The 24,569-nt window shown below is 40.6% G+C and overlaps 3 protein-coding genes across 15 annotated transcripts in view; 2 read left to right on the top strand and 1 right to left on the bottom strand.

Annotated features, from left to right (window-relative positions):
• caska (calcium/calmodulin-dependent serine protein kinase a) overlaps positions 1-24,569 on the bottom strand; it is a 176,034-nt gene that overhangs the window by 55,488 nt on the left and 95,977 nt on the right. For all 12 annotated transcript variants that reach the window (XM_080902399.1, XM_080902400.1, XM_080902392.1 and 9 more), the window contains exon 6: positions 5,149-5,251. In XM_080902399.1, the coding sequence (XP_080758525.1) occupies positions 5,149-5,251 (103 nt within the window). The remainder of the gene's footprint in view (positions 1-5,148; positions 5,252-24,569) is intronic.
• Positions 6,912-8,088, top strand: gpr34b (G protein-coupled receptor 34b; the record flags this gene model as incomplete). The annotated part of the gene is made up of 2 exons (XM_080903139.1): positions 6,912-7,432; positions 7,527-8,088. The coding sequence occupies 2 exons, from the start codon at positions 6,912-6,914 to the stop codon at positions 8,086-8,088; spliced, it is 1,083 nt and encodes a 360-aa protein (XP_080759265.1).
• gpr82 (G protein-coupled receptor 82) lies at positions 9,972-12,998 on the top strand. 2 transcript variants are annotated; one of them, XM_080903168.1, is made up of 4 exons: positions 9,972-10,094; positions 11,263-12,086; positions 12,218-12,352; positions 12,443-12,998. In XM_080903168.1, exons 2-4 carry the CDS (start codon positions 11,268-11,270, stop codon positions 12,683-12,685), a joined length of 1,197 nt encoding a protein of 398 aa, XP_080759294.1. In that variant the 5' UTR covers positions 9,972-10,094; positions 11,263-11,267; the 3' UTR covers positions 12,686-12,998. The 2 variants fall into 2 exon arrangements, with proteins under 2 accessions (XP_080759294.1, XP_080759295.1); XM_080903169.1 differs by lacking the exon at positions 9,972-10,094 and having other exon boundaries at positions 11,061-12,086.

Below are 24,569 nucleotides of genomic sequence, written 5' to 3'. Positions count from 1 at the left end.
CCTATCCCGAACGATTATCGCCAGAAAACAGGTCAGTAGAAATGTTAAATACTATTTGTGATAAGGAAAGTAGGCTGATTAAAAAGTCCTGTAAAAAATATATGATAGAATGTCGTGATGTGACCAATCGCATGCTACCACTATGGAAAAAGGGACCCGAGCCAGACGTAAATGCTTTAAATCAAGCCAGTGTAGGCTCTAGTAAATCCACTGCAGAAAAAACTAGCCTTATATGCCCATCCGTTCAACCTACGGCTCCGCCGCCTTATGATGAAAAAACAGAATTAATAGCTGCTGCGGCGGCTGCACGTCACCAGCGCGTATATCCTGATGTAACAGCAGAATCCCAAAGGAGTGAGGAAGGCACTGAAATGACACCTAAATCAGAAGAAGATGACTGGTTTAACCTAGATCAAAGACAGGAACGAGAATACACTGAACGAGAAAGAGAGTTACAGGAACATAAAAAGCAAACAAAACAGTTAATGGCAGAGTGTGAGGAAATCATGAAAGATCCTTTAACTGAACGTACGGAAGCTGAACTGCAGCAAGCCGTTTCTGTCATAGATAATCATGTTCAGCGCCACACTAGAGTAGCGAATGGTTTGACTGTGCCAAAAGCAATAACTAACACCAGAAATTTAATAAGGAACTACTTAAAGCAGAAAAAAGAGGAAAAAACTCAAGAGGGCCCCCACAAAAACACCCGTTATAAAGAAAAGCAGGGATCACAATTTAATGACGTCAGCACCTCCCTTCCGTTCATGATAATAGGGGACATGTGTTGCATTCAACCCCCTAAAATTTCAGAGTTAGCAGCAACCATTAAAGAACTTCCCGATCCTCTACAAAATCCTACAGCCTTTGTTTCTGCATTACAGAGAAGTACCAGATACCACCACTTGGGTGGGCCTGACTATAGATATATATTATGTCAACGAATTCCAGGTGTGACTGAATCTCAGCTTATTGAAGAAGTAGAGGAACTAGACCCTAAAAATGACCAAGCAGCCAACACCACCTCGTTTTTGTGGATAAACGATGACAAAATCACAGCCTTTTTTCAAAATCTAAAGAAATTTCTGCTCACAATGTCTAGAGATAAAATTGATTTAAATGCAGTAACCATGTGTAAGCAAAAGCCAGATGAATCCATTCTAGTGTTTATGAAACGTTTCACGCACTGCTGGACTAATGAGGCATGCATGCCTGAAGGAGGAAATGATCAGATTTTCATAACAACATTCTTAAACAATATTCATCCAGAATGTTCACAACTATTGAAGCTGACTGCCACTGATAATCTCTATGACATGAAAATAAAGAACTTTATCACACTTGTCAAAACAAAAGCTGGTGCAGATCTTTTCCCCAACAGCACGAAGGCTAAAAGTGTTAAGATGATGTTGAATTTTGATGTTGAAGGCTCAGAGGAAAGTGAAAAAATGATGTATGCAGGGGCCCCGCCCCCTCAACAAGCGCAGCAGGGAGATTTCAGAAGGAGAGATAGGAGTGGAGACGTATGTTTTTACTGTGGAAAAATAGGACACTGGAGGAGGGAATGCAAATCAGCAGCACGTAGGTCTCAACCACAAAACACAGGACCAGCTCCTGCCACTAGGCGTCAGCAGAGCTCTTACAGACAAGGTAACTGGCAACGCAGACAGGAATCACATCAAAGAAACGGCCCCTTTGCACTTAGGCAGCAACCTTATAATCTACATTTTAATCCCCACCCATATGATAACGAAAGACTGGACCGACAATAGGGAGGCCCAGGTGAAGATGAGGGACAGTGTGAAGCACTACACACGATGCTGCATTTGCAATTGTCCCGTAACACAGAAAGCTTGCCCATGTTAGATATAGAGATAGGTGAAAAGACTTATTCCTTTTTAGTTGACAGTGGAGCCACTAAAAGTTCACTGTCTGGAAAATTCTATAGTGGGCCTGTTTCCTCTGTGTGCATCAACACCATGGGAATAAACGGAACTCTAGTGCAATGCCCCAAAACTCATTCTCTAAAAACACGCTGGGGCCCAAAACCAGACGAAATTACATATCATCCATTCATAATTATTCCAAACTCGCCTGTCAATTTATTAGGCAGAGATTTAATGGCAAAAATGAACTTGTGTATTTCATTTAACACAAAGGGTGAAATGTTTGCAGATACTGATAACAGCTATGTTTTCTAATGCTCTTGCAGACGTAACCGCGAAAGCAGCTGCTGCCTCACAGCAACCACCCAGAAAGGAAGTATTATCTTTGCCTTTACAGCTGCCACTTGTCACACTCCCAGACTATTTAGAAACAAATGTTGACCTAAAATTCATACAAGAGCAGGCCTCTGCCTTAGATTACACTTACTGGGAAAGTAATGATTGTACCTTAGATAACAGAGACGGCTTATACAAAAACCTTGAGGGTTTGATTGCCCTCCCATCTTCACTACTGCCAATCCTTGTCCGCCATTTTCACGGTGTGAGTCATGTCGGACAAAGAGGGGTAATAGGAGCAATAAAATCAAGATTTGTAATCGAGAAAACATCACACGCAGTAAAACGCATATTAGCAACCTGTCTAACATGTGCACGAACTAATGTAGGAAAACCAAAAGCAAAACATCAGCATTTACCACAACCAGATTTCCCATTTCATACATTACAAATTGATTTTACACACATGCCAGCACAAGGAAGCATCAAGTACTTACTGGTAATAGTGGACCAATTTAGTAAATGGGTAGAAGCTTACCCAACATCAAAAGAAACTGCAGAAGTAGTCTGTCAAAAGTTGTGCAATGAAATAATACCCAGATTTGGAATACCTCACCAAATTAACAGTGATAGAGGACCTTCATTCACATCAGAAGTAATTCAAAAGTGTGCTAAAACTCTAGCAATAGACTGGAAATATCATGTGCCATACCATCCTCAGAGTTCAGGAGTTGTAGAAAGAATGAATAAGACCATAAAAAATCGCCTGACTAAAGCAATGATAGAAACAGGAATGACCTGGATCAAACTACTTCCTCAAATCCTCTGCGAGATTAGAATGACTCCATCCGCAGCAACCAAATTATCTCCATTTGAAATAATCATGGGAAGACCGTTTCCAACACCATGGTCAGCCTCCAGAGGGGCACCGCTATTGGAAGGGGACATAGACACTGCATTGTCCGACTATGTTCATAACCTGGTAGAAACACTGAATAATAACTATCAGAAAGTTTGTCTCTCTCAGCCTCTCCCTTCCATAGATCCAACCCATCCGTGGAAACCAGGAGATGCGGTGTTGGTAAAGTCGCTAAAACCAAGGGCACTCGGGGAGGCCGCGTGTTCCAGCCCCCAGACTGTACTTGCAGTGACGAGAACCAGCATCCTAACAGACGGACAACCTCAGTGGATTCATGCCAGCAGGGTTAAGACCAGCCCCACCAAACCACCTAAGGCGTCGGATCAAGTAGATGACGACTCAGGCGAGCCAGCGCCCGGATCCAATACACCTACACACACACAATCACTGATTAACACACAACGCCGGAAAGAGCCAAGACTCAGAAAGCCCTTTGATCCCCCGCCTGAACAACAACAAGGTACTCGAACATCCAGCAGGAACAGAAAGCCTAGAGTACCACACAATGTCTAACCTGATAAAGATAGACTCGTTCCATCCTGATAATGGAGAAAATGAAATGCCCATTGTCATCACACGACGCTTATACGGTGTCTCTCGAACCTGGGACCAGGCCAGGAGACGACTAAAGAACTGTCTTTTTTATATATTTAGGTTATTAATCATATCTACTGCATTAACCTTAGGATTTTTATTTGATATTAAGCCTGCTCGACAGACCAGTTACATTTTATGATTTGCTTTTTATATTATGTTATTACATTTGTGATTTTTCCTTTCTATTGAGTTATTATTTTTAAAAATAATAAAAGAGGGGAACTGTTAGGTATTTTAGTACCATGGGAGCATTTACTGGATATTGTTTTATAGTGACATTATGCAGGAAAACTCTGTCATTCAATAAGGCCCCTTTGTTTTAGTTATTTTTCTCTTTGACCCAAGAATTGATGTGTGAGAATCACAGGCTGGTACAAGGTTGAAATACCACAGAGATCACTCCCTCAGCTACATTAGTTTCTTAATCTTTTAGACGCCTGTTGAAGGCCAAATGGTTTGTTTCAGATTTCACTAATGAAAGAACTCTTTGTTTTGTGCCTTGAAAATATGTCGCTGAGATAATCACAATTGTAGCTGAACTAATAAACTACACAAAGGATGCTTCTTCACCCAAGGGCAGGAAGACGCTCCCTTATCTTGGTCTGTACTGGTTTAAACTGATAATCTGCTGTCTCATGAATTTTACCCTCTATATAAACTGTTGTACTTGTGAATAAAGTTGAGTCAATTTGGGAAGACAACCTGAAGCAGTCTCTGTTTTCTTGTTCTCCCAAGCTGCTCCCGAGCTCGTACTAACACGCTGAATGGCATGCTTGAATATTACTTGAGAATATATTTGACTGTGTTACAGACTAAGGGACATTCTCTGCTGATAGACGTCCACGCCTCGAAGGAAGTCGATCCACGGATTAGGCCTTGGAAACCGTTTCCTTCAACAGGTTTCTGCCTGTTGTAGTTTTAAGTTGTTCATTTATGAACTGGAATCCATGAATAAACAATTCAAATGGTTTCCAGCTTGTAATTGTTTCCAGTCAGCCAAATTGGAAGCAAAAAATATGTCCAGTAAACTTTTGGCAGATCCTATTAATGATGTACTGATGAATGTACACGCTCAGTTATCATGAATATCATATTCTATAATTTCAAGTAAAGTATTTATATATAATATGCTGGGAAAGTCACTCTAAATTATATCGATATGCGTCATAACTATGTGTTTTTCTCAGTTCTTCTTTATGTCACAAGAGTCATAAACCCTGTGTCCCTTATGTCACAAGTGTTTAAATGGTGTCTTCAACAATAAGTTCAATTATGGAGCAGAGACGTGTTCTGTCTCTTTGATCCCATCTTAGTGGAACTTTTCCCACAAGTCAGAAAAAATAAAAATCTCCCTAAACAAATGGTGACAAGGCATGCAGGGAGAATCCCGCTGTGTTGTGGTGTTTACTGTACCTCCTGCCACCAGTCCTGACTCTCCGAGCTGGATCGCCACTCCGAACCCGCCCAGCTTCACTGGAGCAGAGTTCTCTTTAGATGCCAGCAACACGCAGTGAGGCTGAGAATGAGAGAATGGAGAAGGAAACAGAGATTTTAGCAAATTAAAGAGTGAAATTCTCCTATAAATAACAGACATTAAACGAGCCAGACACACCCCAAACCACCACCCACCACGGCCACACACAAATAACTGAGAGTGTGGGAAGATCAGAGTAGGAAGTTTGCTGTAGTGTCTTTATACGACTCCAGTTATTTTAAATACAACGTTGACTTTTGCTTTTTTTGATCATGCTGTCGTCACACGCCATGAAAACACAGATCGCTATTTTCTTCCCAAAGCATCAAGTAATGCAACCACAACATTTCAGTCGAGCAGTTTTGCACATGGCAACACCTATTTAGATTCACATTTCATTTCATTAACATTTGTGGTCATCTGCAGCATCCTTTCTATGATATAGTGTTACTTTGTGGTTTAATGTGGACTGATACGGATCTGAAAAACAGCAGACAGAAACAGTTTTACCGTGCGGTAGCTGTTGAACGGAGTATTAAAATTTCTGCTTTTGCTCAGACCTTTCTAAATTCTTTCTAAAAATCTTACGTGAGGACATTAAATACCATTTTGAAAAGGGGGGGGGGGGGGGGGGGGGGATTACCACAGTTGACCACACTCTGCAGATTCCTCCAATAGCCAGAGTCCAAGGTGGAAAGCATACTGTACACAAGTGAAGCATGCCCTGTGAGTATTTCCCCTCATATGTATAATCAGAAGGCCTCTCTCTCTCTCTCTCTCTCTCTCTCTCTCTCTCTCTGCTTCTGTATGGTGCTCGGAAGAAAAGAGGGGGGCTGACTACAGTATGAAATTTCCTCTGTGCAACATTACCGAATTCTGCACTTCAGCATTTCTGACTGCACAGCTGTGGACAGGCGCTTATCTTGAAAGTGAGATAGGACAGTTAGGGAAGCCAAAAAGAAAAAAAAGAAAAAACTGAAGCTGAGTCTACACAGTACTATTCTGTGACGATGATAGTATTTGCTCAACGCGAGTTGGACTACAGGAGAAAATCGAACATGAGATGACACAAGGAACTATTTCCATTTTTTCAGAGCGGCAAATTTGGATTTTTCCTGCATGTTCAACTTACAGGGATATCCTGGAGTACCTTAGAGGAAGGCAAAAAGACTGCAAAACCTGTAAGTGTGTATGTGTGTGAGGTTGGAACTGATCCTCACCGTTCACACAGCCCTTTACACAAAGAAAGGAACGCATACTTCTTTTTTAATGAACTCCAATAACTAGGTGAGTGTTTTGAAAAGTTCCTTTTTTTTTTCTTTTTTTTTTTTTCACACTGTGTGCAACACAATCGCGCTGAGCTTTGAGTTGAGTAAGCAGTTTCCTTTTACTGCTATTTCATTTACTGATCTTTTGATATACTTCTCTTGAAGTAAACTGACTGAGCACATACACATCATTTTAAAACTGCTTGGCTGCGGTAATGTGCAAAAGATACCAAAGAAATCTTGAACAGGTTATTCACATGTTTCTAGGGCTTTCCAGTTCCTGAGGTTATGATGGTAAGATTGTGTTTTGCAGGGCAGATTAATGCTCACACCCACAAACCTGTACGTATGAAAGCCCTTTCCCAAAATGCAAATTATTCCATGTGTGCCCCTCATCTGTTTGCAGGACTGTCAATCCCCTGAAAAAAGACACCATGGCAAAAAACTTCTCCTGTAAGAACCAAACAACAAACTTAACCCTTGACCCGTGTGGAGATGACGACACACTGCAGGTCCTGCTGGCAGTGAGCTACTCTATAATCTTCATCCTGGGTCTAGTCGGGAACCTGGTGGCTCTGTGGGTTTTCTTCTGCGTCCACTCCAAGAAGAACTCTGTTCGAGTGTTTCTCATTAACATTGCATTGGCAGACCTGCTGCTGGTGGTCTGTCTGCCATTCAGGATACTCTATCACAGCCAAGGTGACAAATGGAATCTGGATCCCACCGTGTGTAATGTAGTGGGACACCTCTTCTACATGAACATGTACATTAGCATCACTCTGTTAGGGCTGACCAGTGTGGATCGCTACTTTAAGATCCACCAAAGTGTAGGAATGCAGCGCAAACTCTGCTCCACAAAGCTCAGCTTCGCCCTGTGTGCCATCGTCTGGATTGTGTCCACTTGTATCATTTCAGTGATGGTGTCATCAACGAATGACTCTCCACATGTGAGCAGGTTGGTAAAACCTTTAAATCTTCTTTTTTTTTTTTACCTTACTGCAGATCTGCAGTGGCCAACTTGTGTGACAAAATGTATTTCCTGTGTCCAGGTGTTTCCACTACAAGAAGCTGGATAATACAAAGTGGAAGGCTTACGTCAACATGTGTATGGTGGTTCTTTTTTGGTTAGTCTTCATCTCTCTCATGATGTCCTACGGGAAGATCGCACTCAAGCTGCTGAGGACATCACAAGCAAATCCAGATCTGCCCAACTCCACTCGCTACACTCGAACGGCCAAGAAGTCCTTCTTCATCCTCTTTCTCTTCTGCATCTGTTTTGTGCCCTATCACGTGGTCAGAGTGTTTTACATAAAAACGCAGATCACAGACACTTCGTGTTTCTGGATGTGTGTCGCTGACAAAACCAACGAGGTGGCTCTGCTGTTTTCTGCCCTCAACAGCTGCCTGGACCCTGTCATGTACTTCCTGTTATCCTCTTCAGTGAGGAAGGAGGTGCTGCGCTTGGTGAACAACATGATCTGCTTAAGAGATGTTACAGGCATCAGTGGGAGCAGCTCCACTGCTGAGATGGATAGTAGAAATGTAAGGACTGACAGAGAACACCCAAACACCAGTCTAATTAGTAATACAAAGATAGAAAGCGGTTTATAAATCCCCACACAGCAGAGCGATAACTCTACTGACGTAAACGTAAATATGACAGAAGCCAGCAGAAGAAGAGGAGCGTGACAGGGCAGCTGCTGCTCTTGCCTGTGCGCCTTTACTTGGTGCTTACCTAAGAAAAACCTTTGAACTAAGGCTTATTTTGAAAAGGTTTAGGACAACTTCGCATTATTTTATGCAGAGGAAAAGTACTGGCTCTGTTACACTGTAGGGCCTATGATTAGTCCTGTGATTAAACATTTGTGTCATGATGGGAGTGGGCTCTTTCCACTGAGCCTCAATATATAAGACTTGGAACGACAGAGGAATATCTATCTGCACCAGAAACTTGGACACGCAGTGACAAGGAACACTGAAGCTGGTGGTCCCGCAAGTTACTGTGGGTTTTGTTTTCTGTAACAAACCCAGTCTGTAACTGGGTTTGTAGATGTGTCGTCTTCGATGGTAAAGAATCCCCCAAAATTCGTGAGACCCACCTCTGGAAACTTTTTTCATGTAAATCCGTCCTTAATGTTACGAGTAATCCTGCAAATTAAAAAATATGTCCTTTCTTATTATAGAGAAATTTGAATGTACTTGTGTGCCATGAGACATTTTGAGATTTCATCATCAGCATCGTTTTGATGTTTGAATCCAAATAGTTTCAAAGATGGAGGGCAAAGTAGTAGGGCAACCCCTCACCACACACACACACACACACACACACACACACACACACACACACACACACAGAGCTAGGGGTGTTTGACTTTGCCAGATGTGACAGTAAAAAAGCAAAAATAAAAATACTTAAGTCCATCAAAGGCAGGACCACTTGGACTTTAATGCTTTTTTTTGCATAAGCTGATGTTTTCATACTACACCGCTCGAGTGAAACTATGAACTTAATCGGGGACTGAGCAGTTCCTTTCACACCCATATGCTGCATTAATCTAGTATAAGCACTGATAAACGAGAGACACAAACCACAATTACACAGATAGAAACATGACAACAAGTCAATACTCTTCCCCTCACTGCATTTATCAAAACATTTGTCACATACTGTTTAAATATAAACGTGTGTGTGACCCTGCAGATGGCCATATGTCACTAACAAAACACGCTGAAGACAAAGTGAAGGAAAGGTGATGGGAACTTTGCAGATTTGATCAAAGCCTGAACTTTATGATATTTATAACAGCATTAGAAAAAAAAACCAGGGAAACGCCTACTGAGGTGAAAGCATGGGGCTTCACTGTTAAATACCACTTCTCACAGGGCAAAATGCTTTTTACGTATTAAGAAAAGCTCTGACATTTACAGAAGTCTGTTTTCAAAGTTTGTTCTGGATCTTGGTGTGATTTATTTCATAAAGCTTATGTTAATGTGCCAAATTGTGCTTTTCGAAATAAAGTAGGATATAAATAGTCCTGTGCTAATCAATGTTTATCATGCAGTGTGTCCCTTATTATGGAAGGGAAGTGTGTGTAGGAACCAAACAACTCTTTCTGCTTCTCATCTAGAACAACAGCGCCACCCCAAGGCAGAAAAGGGACAGTGTTTAGACATTTTTGCAACCCAAGCCAAACATTGTGTGCAGAAAAGATGAACGGATGAGTAAATAAGCAGAAAGATGGAAACTAATTTGAATGAGAGAAATTATTTATTTTTATTTAAAAGTGAATATCAAATTGAATCACTGATTTGAACGCTTAACATGCAACACACAACTGCTCCTTATTTTCAAGTCATACACAGCATACCCTGAAACCAAATGAGGAAGCCTGCTAGACAAAACATAGTATTCTAGTTACGAAAATACCACACCCCACCGACAACTTGCCATTTACAATAAAGCGCCACTTCGACAAGGAAGACACTGCAGAGAAGCAGCGTGTCATGCCTGCTGTTAAAACCACCGTTTCTACTCTACCCTCAGAATACTTCACATGGGGCAGTGTCATCTGATGCCTGCAGCCTTTTATTGAAACATCTCAGAGGACCTGTTATTGGTATGTATCATGAAGCCAAACGCATCTCTGAGCAATGTTGTGTTAGTCAAGTGCACTTAATTTGTTAAATGTTACATTTTATCACTTTGAAAGAAAGAAAGAAAGTATTGCTGACAATTTTGTTGCTTTTCCAACAACTTGTACTGAGAAGTGCTGGACATTCAAGTTAAGACTGGAGAGCATCATCATCATCTCCTCACCGATCAAATGTTAAACCTACAGGAAACTGTCATCTCTGTGACCTACTTCTTTAAATACTTTATGGTGTTTTACACAGGAGCATATCAGTTTCTCCAGTCATCCCTGTAAAACATGCATTAAAATGTGTCTATTTTACAAGCCTGACACTTCGGTATTGCCCATTCTCTAAGCATACAACTCTGATATAAGACGACAAATTTAGTTAGACTGCTTGCAAAGCTCAGGTTAACCCTTTAAAGCCTGAACTGTAAAATAATTGATGGAAAATTCAAAGTTTTTGTTTTTGAAAATGGAGTGTTTGTTTAACCTCCTGACAATTAAAAAAAAATGTTATTCTAAATTAATTTTGCATGTTTTAGTTTTAATTTATATAATATTTGCTACATCTATGCACAGCAGAACTGTAGAAGAGTAAGTTAAACTATGCAACTAAAGAAAGTACATGTTGGTTTGAGGAGTTCTGCACCCACAGACACCAGTGCACTGACAAGCCATGCACATAACACATAAGAGGTTAGCTTCTCACCCAGAAAAAAAAAACTAAAACAATAACATGCTAGCCTGCAGTGGGTTACTAAGATATCATGAACTGTCATGATCCCACACCTCTCACACTCGGACACATGCTGTGCCTGAGTTATGCTCTCAGCTGGAAACCTTAAACTCTTTTTAACCCTGTGCTGCAGCCTTCAGAGCGGTTCGGGCTGTGCCCACCGTACGTTCAGTTGCACGTCAGGTTACGGTGTACGGTTAAGAAGGGTTTCTGGTCAAGTCTATATTTACAACATCTGACTATCTGAGCTGCTGATTTTGGAGCTTTGTCACTGAATAGACTCAAAGTTCCTCATATACATTCTGAAGTAATGGTCAAGTCTGATTTTGCTAAAAAATAAGTAAATAAAAATGTTTTGACAGTTCAGGAAGCCTTGATGTCAACAAGATTTAAAAGCCAGCTTCTGTGTTCTAGATCAAATGGAGGGCACGTTTCCATCAGAAAACACTTCGTCCACCACCTGTAACTTCTCCCTCTGCCCGACTGCTGCAACGTTATATTTCCTTCCCTCCGTCTATGCGCTCCTCTTCCTCACCGCCCTCCCAGGGAATGCACTCGCTCTCTGGGTGTTCCTGCGGTGCATCTCCAGCTTCTCCCCCATCCACATGTATCTGTGCCACCTGAGTATATCCAATGTGTTGTTGTCCATCACCACGCCCTTCCTCGCAGCCTACTATGCCGAAGGCTTGGTCTGGGGTCTGAATGATGTCCTGTGTCAGCTCGTCCTGCACGGCATTACCCCGGTGCTCCACGTTAACATCTATATAAGCTTAATGATGCTCACTTGGGTGGCCCTCAGCCGCTTTGCGTCCCTAATCCAGAACACCCACGCCTCGAGGCCCAGCGCCTGCACCACCCTGCTGCCACACACCTTCTTCGCTAGCCTCAAAAAAGTGTCCTTCGCCAACGTCGTGTGCATCACTGTGTGGCTAATGTCAGTGGGGAGCATAGTGCCAGTGACTGCTTATTACGCAGTGCACGAAGCTATGAACCAAACCACCAAAAGTGACAAATCAGGACGTGGGAAGGTGTGCTACAGCCCTGCTGTGGAACTCGGAGGCAGTCTGTCTCAAACTGCCACTGTGGTCATTACAGCCTTCTTCTTTGTTATGTACCTGCTGGTGCTGCTGTCCTACGTCACGGTGCTGAGGCATATCCGGCGCTCACGTCGCAACACACCAGTCACAACCTCCCAGAGACTGCTGAGCAGGGTGTTCCGAAACATTGTGGTCATCCAGGTGGCTATGAGTAATTTTATACTTTAAAATAATGTTATTGTTTAGTCACTTAATTCCCTCCTCTTGAGCCAAATAAATTTCCAATATACTTCACATATTTCATTAAATTTTAAAAAACCAACTCCACACAGGTCATTCTTTCTGTTTGCCTGCTGCCGCACCATATCTTCAAACCCATCTTCTTTTCTCTGGTCCATGAAACTCCCCTTCAATGTTCCCCCACCAAAGAAACTTCCAGCTGCCACCCATTCTCCGGCATTATCGAGGTGACTGCTTTTCATATACAGATTGAAAGTAAAAATGTCCCACAGTATGTGGAAATCTGACATGATGATGGTTTTCTTGTCCCTCTCTAGCTGAAGAACTGCCTGTTTCTTCTTGCTGCACTGAGAAGCTCAACTGACCCCATCATGTACTTTGTGCTGGACAGGACATTCCGCAATGAAACCCTCAACATTTTAAGGTGGAACCAGAAAAACTCCACAACACTGCAGGTGTTCTGCTCAGGTACAGGAAGTGCCACTCCGAAGTCCGAACAGCAGAAGGAGGAAACCGCAGTTTGTGGCACTGTGGAGTGCAGTCATGCAAGTGTTATATAGTTAATAATACTCATCTTTTGACTGCATGGGAAAGCAAACGTACTCAAGTTTCTACTTACAAAGCAGCTCATGAAAAAACTCGAGCAGTGAGTAGGAGAAAGGTAGTGGCACAACACTTCCCTTTTCACAAGTCTGTATCATTACTACAACTCAAAGCAAGAAGTTCTTGGTCAGTTTGAGTAACACGGTCAGTTTCAACCAAATACACCAGGACTGCATTCACAGTCTAAATTTCTCTCTCGTGCAGCTTTAATCCAAGTTTTCATTTAAATGATGTCCTCGTTATGTCTGAGAGTATCTTATGACTTCACAAAGAAATCAGCATATCAGACACGCGCTGACCAAACGTTAACAGTTAAAGCTCAATGTCCTCTGTGCAGTGATCTTTTAATATCAGCACTCGCCACTGGCCACACGTGCTCTGTCCTGCTGTGCTTCAGCCATTGCTCGGCTGTGAGACTGCAGGACTGCACTAAGATAACAGAGCACCAAGAACATGTCAGACTGTCAGTCCCTGAAAACTTAAAATGTAGAAATGTTTTTTAAAAAGTTAAGACTTTAAAAGAACTGCACGCATACACACACGCATTAGTTGAACCTGAGGAATAAACTAAAGAAATTCCAAATTTCATTTTCCTGTATTATCAGGTTGGACCACCTGTGACAATGGAGCAGCCTAAAGTAGCTTTCAGTTGAATATGGATACTTTGGTTGTGGTGTTACTGTTGTTTGTGAAGCTCTGTGAATTACACTCCTTTGCTTTGTGATATCCTTACTTGTGTTTATTTGAAATGAAGTCTCAGTATATTGAAGTTAAAGTACTCTGTGCCTCCAGCTGCATTCTTTCCCTCCCTCTCTCTCTGTAACCGCTTCTACACATTCACACTCTGGTCCTACTTACATTTCGCTACTGTTGCAAAGTTATTTTTATATCATGCAATAAATATGTGTATGTCCTGTATCACTTTGTGCTCTGTCTGTTTCTATATACTCACAGCATTTTCTCAGTCCCATTCAACATACCACACAATCACACAGTGCTTATATTTATAGCTAACGTTCACACACTCACTCAGATAAATACATTAGGGGTAAAATATGTGTTTCTCGGAGGAAGTCCCACGCTCGCTCAATCCTTAAGTGAAACCTACACTGGGACGGCATGTGTCGCCACATGGGGATCAAACCACCGACCTTGCAGTTGGTAGACAATAGTGTAGGTTTCACTTGAGGACTGAGCGAGCGTGGGACTTCCTCCGAGAAATTTTTAATTGTCTGACACTTCTATCTCTGCATCCTGGTAAAACTGCTACCGTCTTCTATATCAGTGTACGGTGGAACTGCATTGATTGCGACATAAAAAAGAAAAAGTCACCAGGCAACAGTTCGGTATGCGCAGCGAGGCTCTGACAATTCAGTGTTAATTCAGTTTCGGGAAAACTTTGATGTCTTGTGTTTAGGGAAGTTGCTTTTTTAAATATGCATTTAAGGTAACAACAAATAGATTTGTGCTTGTCTGCCCCTGGAGTTTACCAGCCCAGGTGCATCTAAGCAAGATTTCTGCTCAAACATTCTGGACGTTTAAATCTTTGTGTTTTAGAGGACCATTAGGAATTATGGTTTTCTCAACTTATTGAGGCTGGCTGCAAAAAAAGAAGGCAAGAAACATCTAAGATTAGTCAGTCAAGAGCTTAGAAACAACACTTCTAAACCCGAAGTGCAGCTTAGTTTTTGAATTCTTGACAAACACCTCTGACTGTTCTACGGTCATGAAAACAATTTTTTTTTTTTTTAAAAAGAAAAGGAAAATCCATAAGAGAAATACTGCAGCTAAAAGTAGGTTTTTACTTTTGAATCAACTCCTTATTTTTCTGTTGTTGCTACTATTTCTATATCTGAGATTCATCTCAAACCTTAAAGCTCCTACCCACAGTTGTATTGCTTTGTCCTTCTGGAGGTCTCTGCTGTATTCCTCTCCACGCATTTCATTTGTCTGCTCCGTTATCTATTCTGATGTTTCAGGTTTCTTTAACTTTGACATCAATAACTGTTTACATTATGTAAATACAGCACTTTTGCTATTTGCCATTTACCTATTTCTGTTTGATACCACAAACTTTGGAATTGATCTAATACTAAGTAAAGCTTATATAGGGGAGAGCAGCGTGTCATGACTTATGATAATAATTTGCTAATTCTGAACACATTTTAATGATCACTGTGATTTTCACTTTCCATAAAAATTAACTAATAATAATTAGTTAATACAGCAAAACCCACCGTTAAGCTTTTCATGTATTGTGAAAAAGGCTTTTTTGGAGACCTGGAATGTAAATGTGCCCGTCTCTAAAGCACAGGCCAGGTCAGCTTCTGCTGTTTAAATGTGCTACTGACTATAAATAAAACAGACTTAACAGTCAAAACAGAAAGACTCAGATATTTTTCGCAGTTTATTTTTGAGGTATATTAAATAATAAAAAATGTATATGATAAATAAAGGTTTTAAAGGTAGTACAGTAGATAGTATTTCATTGCAACAAAGAAATATCCTTTCAGGTGTAAACTGAAAGTACAAGTCATTACAAATACAAATTACTTAATAGTGGTAAAATGGTAAAATCACTCTTCTCTCTTTCTGATTCACATGCTGTGACGTGACATCATGGTGTTGCACTCGTGCATGCATGAAAATGTCTGTAGTGAGGTCCTCATGTGCAACAACAAGCAATCAGTGTTTGATGCCTGTGTGTGAAAAGTCTTTTTCAGTATTTGTGTGTCCATTGATTCTGAGGGTTTAGACTGTGCACTATTGTTTGTGCTGATGTTGTGTGAGAGTGTGTTGAGGGAGTTTTCAAGAAGACAATGTTCTGTGAAGTGTGGCTCCTGCAGATGTGTATCCCCTGGCCCCCAGGGGCCGCAGTAGCTATTCAGACTGAAGCAGGCAGCAGAGAGTATCAGATACCCTCCAGTGTGCTCTCCCCCAAATACTCACAGACAGACAGGCACAGGCCAGAGGAAAAAAATAAATAAGTAAATAAATCAACGCCAAAGAAACATAGCCAGGAGAGAAGGAATTCACAGTGAGTCGGGGGTGGTTGGAAGAAGAGGAAAATAACAAGTGGAGATGTGCTAAGCTCAGCTGCAGGCCATTTTTGGAGCTTTTTGCTAGCCGGAAAATAAGTGAAGGTTTTCATGTAACTGGTGACTACACCTGCTGAGATATCGCTTTTGAATTGTTAAATACTTTCTTCTACTTTATAGCTGGACACCTCACACATCTTATTTAAGCTTGCAAAGGCAAGGGCTCCTTGACACATGAGTGCTAACTGGGGTCTTTCACATCTCTAAAACTCTATAAGGGGAAACAGACAGAGAAGTAGCAGAAAACAAAAGCAAAACAACCCAGTGTGGTTTAAATATAGCATGAACAGGAATTCTTGTTCTTGTTAGGTTAAAAGTGTTGTGTTGAGGAAGGCCTTCACACTGCAAAAATTCAAAATCTTAACATTTCAGTGAGATAGATGAACTTTTAGGACAGTGCATCTTGGATCTGGAGAATTTTCACTTGCTCAATTGGCAGATTTTTCTTTCACTTATTTCAAGCAAAAATATCTTTTAGTAAGTGAAAAAAATGTGCCAATGGAACAAATGAAAATTCTCCATATCCAAGATGCACTGTCTAAAACAAGTTCAAACATCTCACTGAAATGTTACTCTGTAGCTGATTGTGTCTTATTTTAAGTGTCATAAGATTTTTTTGGACTAGAAATTAGACAAATGTACTTGGTAAGATTTTGAATTTTTGCCATGCATAAAAGATGCACTCAGCCCGTTACTAACAGTACCACCCAGCCTTACATATTCCTGTTTTGTCGCTCATACTTGGGACATTCACAACATTGAATTTTAAGAGATTTCCCATTTCAATTACCTTTAAGGCACACACACTAACATTAGCCGTTTAACTAGTAGCAATTACATGATAGCCACATTAGCTGTAGTGGCTCGCAGACTATAGTTAGAAAAAATGAGCAATTATTGCAGGCTATATGGGACAGAAGTCGTATGGCTGACGTGTAAACTTGTAAACTTTAGCCAACCTCTGTAATAAAACACATTCCATGATGACATAACATGATGGTCAGGACTTGTGGTCTGGTGTAATATTATGGCTGGAGGTTATTTTCGTTTTCCTGTGTATTCGTTTGTGTTTGTTATCAATTAACAGTTGAAATATATTAGCAAGAAGGGGAGCTGAAATAAATGAAGTCACACTTACTTACCCCCATTAACCCGTGGCAGCCCACTGATTGCCAATGTTATTCACATCACTCTCCCAATCATTCAGCTTCATTAGAAACGCCAGAGGTTTGCATTAGGGAGTATCAACAAAAGACCTCTGCGTGTTTTGCATCTGTATACACTTTCTGTTTACACAAGGGTGTGTGCATTGTTTGTGGGTCTCCTCAGACATTGTATTATTTCCTGTGGTTTTCCTCTGCTGCTGCTGAGGACTGTGACTGTGGTTTCTTATGCCTTTTGTGGGGCTCATGCAACATGCACTCGGACACAAAAGTGCATTACTGCCAGCAGCTTCAGGAGGTGTTCTGCTGCTAATGTCTGAAAAGTTGCGAGCTGTAGTAAAGATTGCAGGGGTTTGTTTTATTTAGGGTTTTTTTTGCAAGTCTTTAGGTTTTCGAATGCGCACCTCATACAGGAATTGCATGAAACAGTCAAAGTTCAAATGAAGCAGCTCCTATGTACTGCCATTAATACAACACCTGATGTTCCTTATATTTTAATCAGCTGTAAGGCTTAACATAAGGTGAACTTTGCAAACTAGCAGCAACCTGCAATCGTTTTATTGTCGCACTAATTTTTAATTTCTGCTGTTACTCAATTTGTGTCTATACATGTGAGAGGACGAAGGGACAGGGGAAAGAGAAAAATATTTTATTCCTGGTTGACTACACAATATTGGACTGATTCCCACTTTGTTGAAGTTGAAGGAAACCAGCGTTGTTTTTATACATATATATGGACTGGTTGATTTAACTGATCTCCCAGCACGTTTCACGGGGGTAGGGGAAACTAAAGTCATCTCTGTTTAGATTAGACAAACAAACAAATGTAGCTGCAAATTCATAGGAATTTTAAATGTTGCTGGGCTACTCAGAGGTGTTATTTTGCCATCATACACAGACACATTAAAAGCAGCAGTGCACGTCCCATGCATATTACTGTGCACGTTTGTGCTCAACTGTGAAACTGCAATGACTGAGTTTCATGGTCGACACCTCAAGGCCCATTGAAAGCCATTAACAAAGCCATTCACTCCACCCATCAACACACAAACAGCACTAACGACGCTGCTAATAGTCCTCCAAGTGTACCACGAAGAGGTCCGAGAGGAGAACGACCGTTTTACCTTGTAAAAACAGCTGACATTCAAGTCACTGACAAGCAGTCAGTGGGGAAATGAGTCTCCTATCAATCACACTTCCCCATTCAAATGTAGAAAGTGGTATTTGCTTCAAAGCCACCCCAAATAAAGCCGAGAATAGGGTCTAACATGTAAGCACAGTGACAGACAGATATCTGTATCACCTCAGTCTGTCTTCCAGTAAACAGGCTGAAACTAGCAACCAGTAAGCTGAGATATTTACAAAACTGTGCGTCACTGACATTTTAAGATGTTTAAATGTAATAATCAGAATCAGAATAATAAAACATTTAAAGTATTAGTGATTGCCTTGAATATATAAATGGTACGATGCCATAGCAGGAAATACAAACCTGTCCTTTGAAAAGTAGCAGCCATCGCTGCCTCTAGTTTTGCTGCATTAAGAGTCGAGGTGCAAATGACCAGAAAACCCCAATAAACAATATATATCATCAGATTATCACAATAAGGGCTGGGCCATATCATACCGTTCATGGTAATACTGGTATAATGTTGGGCAATGATAAGAAAATGAAATATCACGATAGAATATGGGTAAAACATGCATGCGCAGTGTTTTTGTTTTCATACGCACATGGAGGAAAAAGCATGGCGGCAACAGAGAATGAGAAGGGCGAAAGTGGATCGTTGAATGAAAAAGATGAACCAGAATTGGTTTTTAAAAATGCTGCAACTTCAGTGGTGTGGAACTGGTTTAGCTTTCGTCCCTCAGATACAGAACAAAGCACTATTTTTGGTAGCGCATGCTAGCGGGCCATCGTTATTAACGTGTTTTTTGGAAAATACGGCACACTTAAAATCAATCCTTTGATTTTTCTGAAAATCGACAGTGCCCCTTATAATCCAGTGTGCCTTATGTTTGAATTCTGGTTGTGTTTACTGACCTCGAAACTAATTTATGTGGAACAAGGCGCTCGAAAATCTGTCAAATGTTTTAGTACGACTTTGCTGAGCTACAAAGCTGCACCGCTTGATGGACTGTTGGAGCATTACGGCTATCGTAGGCAGGAGCCTCGCGGAGTGATACGTACTGTGCTTCAACGTAATATTACCGTATTCTGTGTGTATAACCTTTTTTTAAGTTTGTGGATATTATACGTGGTTATGCTGAGGATATCGTTATCACAAATTTTCAAATGTATATCGTGATAAATATTTTTGGTCATATCGCCCTGCTCTAATCACAATACTTCATTCACAATCAGTGTATCCAGTGTTTGACACACTTCAGTTGAGCTGATTTAATAGAAGTTTGCTCACCTAAAGCTATCTTAGCATTGTGGTGTTTGTGCTGTTGTTTATAGTATTCCCAGAATATTTTATTTACTTAATAAAATATCGCTATTCGGTGTCTCCGTGCAGCACCATACTTTATCACTTTTTACCAGAGCTTCAGTAAAAACAGCTTTAATGTGGGTCTAGCGATATTACACATGCTTTTGTCAGATGTGTGTTGCCGACTACGTACTAAACAGTTGACTGAATGACTACATTTAATCTAATGGATAGAGTTACATGCAGATAATAGCGCAGCAACATTTAAAGACACATTCACTGTTCCTATATTTTGTATTCTGAACAGACTCATCTTTACTTTCAAGATTGTCCAACATGCTGCTTTCTTTCTGCAGATATTACCCACAGGTATACATTCGAGACTTACAACACAGTAAGAAAAACTGACCTATCACAGACCACCAAAAGCTCAACAAGGGACAAGCACAAACAGAGTCTGACCGCAGCGCACAGCTGAGTCAGCTCTACCGTGACGAGCACAAATTTAACTAGAAGGCTTGAAGCGTGAAGTTTGTGCAATGTTTTCTTGCAGACACACAATGTTATATGCAAGACATGGACACTATAAAATTTACAGAGGGAACACTTCCTGTTCCTTACATTCAGAAGATCTGACTGCAGATCTCACCTTAGCGCACCTGGAGAATGAAGAAATACTATTGCTGCAAACGAAGGTATAGGTCTGTGTCGGCACCACACTCTCTTTCCTCAGGTTTACATCAAAGTGTTGCTGTGTTTATGGTTTCCTCAGACGGCTCAACACAGAGCCCGGATATGCTTTGCAGATTCAACATTCAGCATGACTTTACTTCAGAACAGCTGGCTGTATAGCACAGACACCAGCAGAGGTGGGACCAAGTCATTGTTTTGCAAGTCTCAAGTAAGTCTCAAGTCTTTATCCTCAAGTCTCAAGTCAAGTCTCAAGTAATGTCAGGCAAGTCAGAGTCGAGTCTCAAGTCACTGGTGTAAAAGTCCGAGTCAAGTCACAAGTCTGAAACTTTGAATTTCAAGTCCTTTCGAGTCTTTTAAAAAAAAAACACGAAAAAATAATGTTGCAGTTATGCTAAATGTAAATATTAGACCATGTAATTTTTTAATCTGTGTTTTTCTCAACACATGACAAAATAGTGAACTTAGAAAATATACACAAATTGTGAAATTGCACCTCTTTAAAATGCAGCTCAATTAAACCTAGCTCCAAGAATAATTTTCACCGACAGTTCTGAGATAAGCTGCATGTTATTCTTGGATGCGGTTGTAGGACCGGCTTTGAAATCGCATGACAAAAATATCATACATAAATAAATGATTTTTTTTTTTTAAATATCATTTAAAAAAAAAACTGCATCACCAACGTAGCCTTGAAAACATTTGCTAGTTAGATGAAGTCAGCTATCTCATCGTAGCATATTTATATGCATATTTATAATCATACGGTTCTTGGAGTGAGTGCATACACTCATGAAGTTTAGTAACTTCAGGTCACTGCAACAAGCCCAGGTACAGTTTACCGACGGATGGGTGCAGGACCTTGAAATGCACCGTGTAGAACGAAAGACCATCGTACGTATCATAAGTTTACCAGTCTCACAAATTGTTGTCATAAATACACATTCCTTAACCGTTTATTAATAGGACCTTTGAGCTCAACGGTAATTAATTAGTAGTGGAAATAATTTCTGGTACCCATCACAGAAATGTAGCAGTGACAACAATATTGTATGCTGTAATCGTACTGGGCAATTAGTGATACAAAAAACCTGTTTTATCCTGTGAATAAAAGTATATGTTTTTGTCAATGTACCATAATAACAGAAGCGAAACGCAATATTGTGTCAGGACAATTCACTATTTATGCACAATAAATAAAGGAGCATAGCGCGACCATTTCTGTTCAGCGCCAGACTTGCTTGTAACCTATATCACCACTTATGTTAACTACAACAGCAGACTGACCTTTGTGTAAATGCTTGGAGCAGACTAACCTGTGAGCTGGAGTGTTCTGGGACGTTATATTTGGTCTTTGAATGGCTGCAATCCAGGCCACCCGTCGCGTCTTTGTCACTTCGGAAACATGGCTCGAACAATTTCTCTTCAACGACGTAATCCGATAACAACCGATCTCTTTACTCGTCGGCTTCCCGTGGCTGTCATGCGACCGGCTATTGCAGTTAATAATACAACAGCTTCTTGACATTTTTGTGTTTCTTTTTATCGCTGTGTGACTGATTTTAATTGAAAGCCTGCGTGCGCTAGTACCTCTTGCCACGAGTTCCCAGAATCCTTTGCGGTTCTACCCGTGAATGACGTCACATTTTCAATCTCTATATAATATGCATGTTAAATTTTATATTTGGGGTAAAATATCAAGTCTTTTCAAGTAAACCGGTTCAAGTCCAATTCAAGTCCCAAGTCATTGGTGTAAAAGTCCAAGTCAAGTCACAAGTCTTACAACATTTTTTCAAGTCAAGTCTAAAGTCATAAAATTAATGACTCGAGTCTGACTCGAGTCCAAGTCATGTGACTCGAGTCCACACCTCTGGACACCAGATATATGAACAGTCCCACAACACAAAAGTTCACCTTCAATCTTGTGCTGGCTTCTCTCTTCATCTCTCAATTTCTGCTTTCAAAGCTGACGCAGATAAACTCATCCTGCCTTGCTGTTTGCGGTGCATTTGCATGCACACAATCTGTAGCAGTGAGAGAGGCCAAAGACAAACACACAGATCCACAAAAATAGACATACAAGCGCGCTTGTGCTGCTGTCACTGGTGGAGGTCTGTGGTGAAGCAAGTGGGAAGATGAATACACAGCCATCATGGTGATTTATGAACAAGAGGATTGCGATGAATTCAGTGACTTTTATGCATGGAAAGCTGTGGCACGTTCACACTGTTCCATATTCAACAAGCACAGTTTTGTTGCCGAAGCTCTGCATGTGTATGCTCTATTTTGTTTGTGTCCCCTGTAAAGGGCATACGTCTCAGCAGTACATCTAATGAGCTGGAGACAGGGGCTCAGAGTCACTGTTAGATACTGATAACAGAAGTATCTAACAGTGGGACAATGTCAAAGCTGCATTTTTACCTCACTGTTCTAACACAAGGTGCCTTTTTAATATTTACTATTCATTTACTAACCATAAAGGAGTGTGGCTGGCAAGCTTCCCTCATGATCCCAGCAGTCCACTAAGCCTGACTTAATAAAACTAAATCATCAGACTGACTAACAGGTTTGGTCTGAGTTAACTCCCTCACCAGACCAAGCATAGAGGTTTAGCCATATGCTGTAAGTTATGTAATGTATCTCTGTAACTCTGATGAAAACAGCCTCAGGGAGTTAACTGAACTGTGAGGAAGTTCTAGGAATTAAAAAAAGAACCAGGCAAATGATATAAATTTACCAATTTAGCTGCTAACTCAACACTTATATTCAATAAGATAAGCAAGTTAAATCACTTGCAGGTTTGAGTCAGTTTATCGTGATTTTCTCGCTGGTATAGCTTGGAGCGTGGATAAGAGTCTGGCCTGTTCCAAAAATAGCCCGGCTCTAATGACAGTTGCATTATGCTAGAATTTTTTTTCAGTGACAGGATTAAAAACTTCTCAAACGTTCTCTAAACAGATTTAATAAAGGTAAAAGGTCAACACTTTTAGGGCCCCTCTAAATTCTAAGACTTAAGGGTCCAAGACTAAAATGAGGACAATTTCATACATTCGTGTCTGAGTCATAACACCGCTCAGAACTATAACAGTCTATTTCGTTACCGTATGGATTTTGGACTGCTTCGTTGCAGGGCTCAACTTTAGATGTCCAGCTGGTCCTTGGTTTCAAGTGTCAAGAGTTTCAAGAGTTATTATAGTTTAATATTTTATAATTCGTTTTTATTTTTATTTCATTTTTGACTTTTAACTGTAAATTCAGTTTAGCTTCAGTTAGTGTCCAGAGTGAGCTTTCTTGTTTCAGTTTAGTTTTATTAGATTTAGTGTTAATTTTTTATTAATTATTAATTTATTAATTATCGTGTCAGAGGGCACATGTCAGATTCAAAGATTTAAGAAAATCAGTAAAAATATTACAATAAAACACATGAATAATGTTTTGAAAGCAGTTGCAGTCTTATTGACATCCAGAGTCTGAATAAACATGTCCATCAATGCCTCGTCGGGCAGGTTTTTTTTTGGTACCAAACAAGCCCATGTATTTTAGTTCACATGTAAGATTTCTGTATAAGTATCGTTAGTAATCATGTGACCATTAGCTGTTGGCTCACTGTGTATAGACACTGCTGTTGCTCCTGGGACCCATTGAAACTGCAGCTTCTGTCAGTTACAGCAGTTTCTTTCACATACATATCGGATCATCAACGACAGTGATGCCTAGTCAAGGGTCAGTCGTTGATTGAAGTTGATTGGGGCTTTTTGAGCTCTTTGTCTGGCAGTTAAAACAAGCCAGACATCATTAACATTTCAGTGCCTTTCTGCCTGCACCTGGTGGGCGTGCCATTTTAACACCTCCCCTTGTCATCCACGTTAAGGACCACAATTTACACACTACATGATTGACTACTTTTCTGCTGAACAGAGATTGTAAATGAACTCCTATTGGTTAGGTCAAGTATGGGGTATTTCAGAAGTTTACTGGAACCCACCCAGTTGAACTATATAAATGAGAGCAGATAAGCTCCTGTTATTTACCAAGCTGCCGATCGCAACATACTGTACTACAGCAGACATGGCACAAATCAGCAAGGAGGAATCCCAGGAGACTCATCTCATGAGGGCAATGAGACAAGTACACGATTTCAAGCAATATCTCGCCAGCCTGGGCATTAAAGTTTCAGTGAGGACTGCAAGGGTTCACTACAAGGAGAGACAACCCTGCCGCGAAAGTCGGTAAGTAATCAAAGGACTGAATTACTGAATGGTAGCCTGCAGAAAATAACTTTTGCTTTTCTGTTTGTCTAATGTTTTCTTGTTTCTTATTAATATTTTACAGCAATATCTTGGCTGCCATTGATGAGATAACAAAAAGCAATGACAAGATGACTGCGCAAGACATTCAGCTAAAAATTGAGGAAGATCTGGGAGTTTCACTGAGCCTCTCCAGTGTACGCCACGC

This window comes from Rhamphochromis sp. 'chilingali', assembly GCF_963969265.1.
Source record: "Rhamphochromis sp. 'chilingali' genome assembly, chromosome: 14".
Lineage (NCBI taxonomy): Eukaryota > Metazoa > Chordata > Actinopteri > Cichliformes > Cichlidae > Rhamphochromis > Rhamphochromis sp. 'chilingali'.
This window is presented reverse-complemented; position numbering and strand designations above follow the sequence as displayed.